This window comes from Cyprinodon variegatus, unplaced genomic scaffold, assembly GCF_000732505.1.
Source record: "Cyprinodon variegatus isolate N-32 unplaced genomic scaffold, C_variegatus-1.0 Scaffold22, whole genome shotgun sequence".
Lineage (NCBI taxonomy): Eukaryota > Metazoa > Chordata > Actinopteri > Cyprinodontiformes > Cyprinodontidae > Cyprinodon > Cyprinodon variegatus.
Genome location: NW_015150475.1, coordinates 242,402 through 250,900, shown reverse-complemented (window position 1 = coordinate 250,900; position 8,499 = coordinate 242,402). Strand labels below are relative to the sequence as shown.

Sequence of the window (8,499 nt, the reverse complement as noted above, 5' to 3'; positions counted from 1 at the left end):
AGCCCAACCAATGTTAGGCACCCTATTCAGAGACCTTAAGGACCAGCACCAAATAACCTATATAATCATTCTATGAGCCCTTTACCATAGCTGAGGACACCATCTTCTCTGCTCTTCACCTGAGCCTGGCACACTTGGAGGAGAAGAACAAGCACATGGGGATGCTGTTCCTGGACATTAGTTCAGCTTTCAACTCCATCATCCCACAGCATCTGATAGGAAAACTGGAACAACTGGGCTTCAATACACCCCCCCTGCAATTGGCTGCTAGACTTCCTCACAAACAGACCTCAGTCAGTCCGAGTTGGACAGAACCCCTCTGATGTCATCACCCTAAGCACAGGCTCCCCTCGGGGCTGCGTCCTGAGCCCCCTGCTGTTCCCTGTGATGACACATGACTGTGCTCACAGGTTCAACACCAATTACATCTGGAAGTTTGCAGACGGCACCACGGTGGTGGGCCTTATCAGAGACGACAACGACCAGGACTACAGAGAGAAAGTGGAGCAGCTGGGGGACTTGTGCCGAGATATCAGCAGTAGGCTGCAGCACCTCAGACTCTAAGAACTTGAGAAGTGGTAAAAACAGCAGAGACGATCATCTGGGCTCCTCTTCCCTCCATAAAAGACATTTCATCCCAGCGCTGCATGCCCAGAGCCCGTAACATCATCAGCGACCCCTCACACCCCCACCATGGACTGTGCTCCCTGTTGCCCGCTGGGAAGAGGCTTCCAGCATTAGATGCAGGACCAGAAAGTTCTTTAACAGCTTTTTCTCGACTGTTGAAACTAATCAAGTCACAAAACAAGACTCTGCATCACGCTAATAACATTAAATTTGCACTACTGCATTTTGCACTGCTCTGAATCTTACACATCAAGGCCTTTTAGTCCATGTCTCTCCTACACTCTTTACATTTTTGATCACTGCTGCACTTTATAAATGGAAATGGTCATTTTTACTTCTAAGCTGCTGCTCGTTCACAGTCAGAAAGCTGTATGTAAATAAATTTCATTTTGTATACACTCTGTATGTACAAAGCTACGAGAACCAGCAGAAGAATGCTGCACTTCTGTGTTTTGGCCACAGGTGACAGTATCATAAGAAAACTCCATAATGCCTCTTTAAATGGAATTTGGGGTTTTCTGAAAAGAGCACACAGAAATATGAAATGAGAATTGAACAATGACATTTTTAATTTTTTTAAATGAGTTCTTAAATCCCACATTAAAAAAACAATAGAACTTATTAAATATTAATTTCAAAAGATCAGAGGAAAAACAAAAAAAACTTTTTTTTAGGAGCGCATAGCTTCTATATATTTATTAAACTTCCTCACATACAGTAGTTTTAATAGACATTCAAATTACAATAATAGTGTTGAAACCATCTACCTGGATCACCAGTCAGATTAACAATTGTGGCATATGTACAAAAAAAAAGAAAAGAAAATCACCTCCAACTGTGCAAACTTTCTGTGCCCACTTTCCTGAATTTATAGTAGCTTTGTACCTTGGGGATGGTTGTGACACTTGTTCCAACCTTCCCTAAGCTGTCAGATAAGATAGATCCCCATGTGAAAGCTAGACACACTAACAATTTAACTTCAAAATTAACTACATATTCATTCAATCTAGTTATATTATAATAAATTCATACAACCAGTCAAGACAGTAAGAAAAAAATACATGAAAAAAATACTTTGAGGCCTTGAAAAAGGAGTTTTTGCAGCCGTCCCTTGTTGCAGCTTTCACCTACTGTATTTAATAATGGTGTCAGAGAAATATGTCCACTTTGCATAAAAACTTTCTCTGAAATGTTAACAGACTACAACTAGTACCATTAGCAAGAACCTACAAGGGGGAAAAGGGTGTGAATAGAAGACATTTAAGATTTGCTCTGGAAATAAAAAGGAATTTATAGTTCACGGTTGAAGCAAACCTAATTGAATAAACAAAGGGTCTGCCTGAAAAGGTCATAAGCATGAAAAAGCCCAGACTATAAATAACCTAAAGCCTTTCAGTGATAATTGACCTATAATGAATAAAGGAATACATTAGTAAATACATAAATAAATAAATCAGGTATCTAGGTTAATTTGTGTTGTATAGTGATTACACTCATCACATTAAAAACTGTATAGTTAGTGTTTCTGATATCTAAATGTTGGCTTTATGTTTTGCGGACAATTTTAATCAGACACAAAATCAAAAAAATTTAGCCAGGTTTTTGGATTAGAGTGAAATTAGAAGCTCATTAGTTTTTAAGCATATCCCCATTTTAACTCGTACAATAACCTGGTTAGACTTCATTGAACGTTTTCCACAGACCAAGTTAAAAACTAGAATGGTAAAATTATGTTTTGGTGTATATTAGATTACACCTTTTAATGCTAAATTTATTTGTTCCTCCATAAAAGTCTTTCTGCAGATTATGAGCTTGATGTACTTATTTATTTCTTTATATCTGACCGTGTTTAAGCCAAACTATAACTTAATATTGTTTGTGTTAACCAGGTATTATATGTTTATAACCAAGGTTATTGGCTATTCTTTTCAGGATGCTCTATAACCCAACCCTGGTTCAATTCAAATTCAGTGTGCCTTGTTCTTCAGTCTCTTGTTTAACAGCCGGACTGTACGTCCATGTGAACAGCTCTTACTCAGAGCTTAGTCCCTCCCTGTCCCTGAAATGCCACCAGAGAGCAGCGTAGAGGGGAAATGGTTGCGAGTGTGTCCAAGTTCTTTTGCCAACAGCATTATTAAATTATAAGCTTCCTACTTATTTCCAAGACATGTTCCTGCAAAACACAATGCTGATTTGCTGTTTATGTATCTTTTGTAAATGTGCACCTTCAAGGCAATGGGTATAAAAAAGAAAGAGTGGCAAAACCAGTTTCAGTGGCAGCCCTCTTCCTAAATTTACAGAGCTGTCTCTCTAAACAAAACTGACAGGGCAAATGAGCGAACTATAAAAAAAACATTTTCTTTCCAATTTAGTGACTCTGCTTTAGAGCATGCAATAAGTATGTGGACTTAATCAGGGTTAACAAAATATATCTGATTTAGTTCATTCATGTAATGTTTTACATTAAAATGCATGAAAAACACGGGAGGTTAAATCAACAGCATAGAAGTTAGAGAGCTTTGCTAAATTAATCACATATGCATCTCAGTAAAGAATAATATAATCAGAAAAAGTAAAGCGTTTCAATACACTGATCAAAATCTTAAATTTTCAATTTCAGTTGATTATCATAATTATCCCTTAAAAAAAATTAAAAGCCCAAATTGTATTTTCTCAAAAAATAAAATTTGAATATAAAACAAGAAAAGAAAGTGGTAAAAACTAGTAACTGAACAGGGCCTCAGAAGGAAGCAATAGAAGAATCCAGCAGTGAGTTATGAAAACCAAGGTGTTTACATGCTCATGAAGGTGTGGACAAATGCACACGCTGCAGGTGGGAGCATTTAGGTGAAATGTAGAAACAGCTGATACAAAAGATTGATGAACTGAGGGAGGAAAACTAATTAGCTAAATCGAGGACCTATAGAAAAAATCTCACAGAGGTCATGCTAAAAGAGCAAGAGAGACGACTAAGAAATAATTCCCAAGAGATAAAAAAAAAAGTATTTAAACAACCAAAAGACCTAAACAAGAAGCAATTGAAAAAAAAAAGACACACAATAAATCAAACATTCAAGTTTAATAACAGCTTTAGCTTAAGCTGTTTTTTTAGGGAGGTTAGGATTATTCAAAACTGTTTAGGGTACCAATGTATCAGTCAGGAGATGAGTAAAAGCACATTTTCAATGCATGCCACACTGAAGAGAAGTCTTCAAAAGTAGAAGAGTTAATGAACAGTAACATTAACAGGAATCATAAAGACATACAGTACGATCATCTAGGGTACAGATAATGTGGTAAACGCTGTTTGAAGAAAGAGCATTGGATGCTGCACCTCTCCAACCAGATGCTGCAGAAGTGTTTCTGTTCATAGAAATCAATAGAAAGATGAGACTGAAAGTTTCCATTCAGGAATTTCCTACCAGACTGCACTAAATCACACATAAACACTAATAGAATAACTTTAAGATGGTAGTGAAAAATATATATCTTCTTAATTTCATGGGGTGTGGGGCTTTTTGGATAAAATTTATTAGAAACTTGGATTACTTAGTTAAGGTTTTGATTTTATTTTCCTTATTTATTTTGATATACCTGTATTTTAGTTGGAATGGTAAAGATAACTATTAGAGGGGCATTTTGCTCTGGGCCCCAAGCAATTTAAGAGCACCCATATCAGTCCATGGATCAATATAGCAATCATTTGCCTGCTTGCTTGTTTTTTTTTTTTTTTTTTTTTTTTGTGGGTTTGTTTTGTTTTGTTTTTACATTATTTTTTTCCTCAGGTGTTTGTGGTTGTATTTTTAGCTACAGAAGCTGAATGTGAGTAACACAGTTTATCTAGGTTAATGGAGAAAAAAAAAACAACAAAAGAAAAATAAAAGTAGAAAAAAAAGGTATATCTATTGAGTTGTTTCACAGATTGGTGGACTGTTCTGTCTTATCAACCCGCGGGGGAAGAGCTCTTTGTGCTCAGAGATCAGAAGCGGGGGACATGCGCACTGCATGAGACGCTCCTTCTCAACCTATAACGCCTCCGGGAAATAAAATGCTCATCTCTCCTTTCATTGGCACCTTGGCAGCTTATCGAGTCGCTTTTATAACTTGACCCATTGGCAAAAACTCGTTCGGTTTCCTGTAAATGTCAATCGGTACCATCTGAGGGAGGAAGGTGGAGGAGATTCACCCAGAGACCTGTTGATCGTCTGCTTGCGCTGCGATGGAGGTGAGACTGCGCTGCTTCTCCTGTCCGTGGTTGCCATAGCAATGGAGCTAAGCGGGGTTTGTTTACACAAACATATTGACTATCAAATTAACAGAAATTAGTTCGCCGAAATGTTCCCGTTAGCTGCATAAACCAATAATCTCTCTTTTTACAGAGCAATAAAGTGTATGATTTTAATAGGAACTCTAAGATCTGCTGTGAGAGATAAACAGTCTTTATACATCCGATGTCCATCATTGGATCCTAATTATATATTAGATGAGCTCGTTTCCATGCGTCGTTTTTCTAAATCAAATCATGTTACTTGTGTTAGGCTTTGAATTCCCCCCCATCCTAAGTCAGATGGGTCGGGAGGCCATGTGTCGAAGTTAATTATCATCAGCTGCGGATAAAGCCTTTTGGGGCAGATTTAAATCCCGCTAAAGAGCATTAGGTGACAAGCAAGGCGCTTGGAAACAAACATGGCACAGGCCCTGGAGGGAGAGGATATACAGGGAAAATGATACAAGCTGATGAACAGATGTCAAATAATTATGTCTTACTAATTATTTGCATGGAAATGGAGAGGAGCTATAAGAAAAATATATATTGCTTTCAACAAATTGTCCCTCAGATGAAGTAAAGCATTTTAAATGTGCAATCAAAATCTTTAAAAATGTTCAAAACATCTTTATTTTTGTTGACTTTCTGTGTTTTAGGAGATGGGCAGAAGACTATGATATCAACCTGAGGAAGGAACATCAGAAGAACTCTCTCAGGCAATAATGGAGATCATTGGTGAGTATACTCAGTGACCTTTGAGATGCAGGGATTTATCTGAATCCCCTCAAATGTGTTGCATTAAACTCCTGAGGTTTACAATAAGGATATAAGACATGGCTGCTTTAGCCAGTCAGAATGGAGTAGTTACATGAGCAGGTGGCGCTGGCCTCACACTCCTGTCAAAAGTTTGCAGGGAAGACTTTACAGGGTTTTAACCCTCTGCCACAAACAATTAGCAGAGTTGGGGCTTGTGCTCATTAGTCCCGACTCTGCTAAAAGAGCAAGGACAACATGACCTGATGCAAAGGGAAGTCTTTTGCTTTTGTTCTGCAGCGTGGCAGACAGCCTAGTGTTTCCTACTTTAGTTTGCAAGGGTCAAACTTTAGCCTTATACTTATTGTAAAGGTTAGAGGAACTCACAGTTGAGCATTGCTGGGTCAGTGATGTCATTTCACTGCAGATGATCACAAGCCACTTTACTTAAATCAATGTGCTTCTATTTTATCTTTCAGTTTTTATAGTTCACCTTAAAGTTTTCTGATTTTCTGTGGTAAGCTAGAGTAAAGCTGACGTCAAAAAAGGAGTCATGCGTGCAAAAAGATATGAAATAGTTCCAGTAAACACCAAATATTAACCTCTCATAAACAGTAGATGGCCTTGATATTAAATAGAGAATAGATATTTAAAAGATAACACAGAAAACTAGAACATTATTTAAGAAATAATTGACCAATGATATTTTGGAAATGTAAAAAAATAATAAGCAAGTCAATGGATAATGATTCTATTGGGATTAAAGGCTACAACTAACCTCGCAGTTTCTTTTGTAATTAGGAGGCTAACTGGCAGCCAGGTCTGGCTTACCAAACTCATTTAATTAACTCAGTCTGCAGTTGTCTTTGGATTATCCAGCAGTTTGATAAAACAGTAGAAGGGAAGAAAGACATCAGCGATGCTATAACAGCATCTGTCATGGTCCTCAACTGTCTAGATAGTTGTAGGGTTTATTTCTAAAATATTTCAAGTCTAAACATATTTGTATATTGAGAAACATCAAAATATATTCAGAATGCGCTACTTTCATCAGAATTGAACTAAATAGAAGAGTGTACAGGCATTAAGCAGCAAGTAAAAACACTAGAAAAATACTGGACATGGTTTGATTTATGTTGCACTGAGACTTTAGAAGGAAATTGGAAAAAAAAGTTTTCTGGGCTTTATACATGTAAAGGTTTCAAGTAGTTTTTACAAGGTCCTCCAAGTGTCTTTGATAGCTCTTTAATACATCTTTTGTGCAGTAGTGTGTAGCTCAAAAACCCTTACTATGCAACCGAATTCCAACTTTACTTCTGAGATATTAATCTCAGTCATGAACAGTCAACCTATTCTCATTATGAGTGCGTGTGAAATCGTACGAAAAGTTATGCACCGTAATTCCGTACGTTTTGGACGTTTTTTTCGTCGTATGTGCATGCACATCTGACGCACCATTCACGAATATAGAATATAAATTACAATTAGCCCTAACCCTGACCCTAACCCTAAGATATAAAACAGCAAGCAATGTAGTTAGAGACATGAATAAGTGATGATTGCACTGTTTTTCCCATTTTTACGTCCGTCCGCGGATCTGCTTTTTTTTTCTGTCTGCCAGCGCATGCGCACTGATGTGGTTTTTTTGAGGGAAAACGTCCAAAACGTACGAAATAGTGTGCATAACTTTTCGTACGATTTCATACGCACTGATAATGAGAATATGTTGGAACAGTTGACTTATTTTAGTATATTTTCTATTTCAGAAAACTGTAGTACAGAGGATATCTCCTCTTTACTACACTTGCAAGAATTATTCTATATATATAAAAAAAATAATTTTGAATTCTAAGTTTCAACATAAACTGTAATATTAGTTTTAGACCAAACAAATTACCCAAACTTAAAAAAAAAAACTCAATGCCGTAAATGTTTGATAATGTTATACAAAGAAGATATCATAGTTTAATTGATATTTACAACTAAATTATTTGAATTATTATGTCAGGAATCACCTTTAGATGCTAATCAAATATTATGATAAGGTGTTTTACGTTCTTCTTGCTGAGTTTTCTTTCTTTAAACTATCCTCATCTGGCTTTACAATGCATGGCATTTTCAAAATGTGCAAACTCTACATAAAATTGGAATGATTTAAATTTTTTCAATTCAATAATTGTAATTGAATCGTAATAGCAATATACAATGTAAGGCAATGTGAGAAAAATATGTATTTCTTTAGAAAATGTTTCTGATGGTTTATACTAGTTAATACTGATGGTTTATACTAGTTTATACTAAAAGCCAAAACATCTATGTACTGTTTGAAGAGAGGCATTGAGAGCAGAGACTGTAGCCGCTTCCAAATGTTTGGCTTGTTGTGTTAAAAAAAGTTGATCTGAGACTTTTAAAATAAGAGTTCAGCAAATAGACATGAGACTGTAAAGGCTGGAAATATAGATGAACCGACACCTGCACAGATTATACATCTTTTGGCATGAGTTGGTAATTGGAAATTATGCTTCCAGTGCAATTATTTTAAACTATCCACGTATCCAATAGAAATAAGACATTTTTATTTGAATTACAAAAGAAAACAGCACATTATGATCGATGAAAAACTTTTTTGAACTAGGTGAGTTGATGATCTGGGCTTCTTCTACAGTCACAGTCTAAACAAATGGCTGTCAGTTCTTTGTTTTTGTACTTGCTGCCCATCATCACAACAAATAGCCTTTTTCAGAAGGAAGCCATTTCCATGTTGTAAATCACATACAGGCTAAAAGAGATGGATCAGAGTTACACAGTTATCTAATTAGGACATCATCATTCCAAGAGCTTTGAGTTACTCA

The 8,499-nt window shown here is 36.5% G+C and overlaps 1 protein-coding gene across 1 annotated transcript in view; it reads left to right on the top strand.

Annotated features, from left to right (window-relative positions):
* Positions 1 to 4,670: 4,670 nt before the first annotated feature.
* Positions 4,671 to 8,499, top strand: part of LOC107095227 (multiple PDZ domain protein-like) — a gene marked incomplete at its 3' end in the record, with an annotated part of 69,523 nt that continues 65,694 nt past the window's right edge. Inside the window, exons 1-2 of the mRNA XM_015391231.1 lie at positions 4,671 to 4,852; positions 5,551 to 5,629. Of these exons, the coding sequence (XP_015246717.1) occupies positions 5,617 to 5,629 (13 nt within the window). The remainder of the gene's footprint in view (positions 4,853 to 5,550; positions 5,630 to 8,499) is intronic.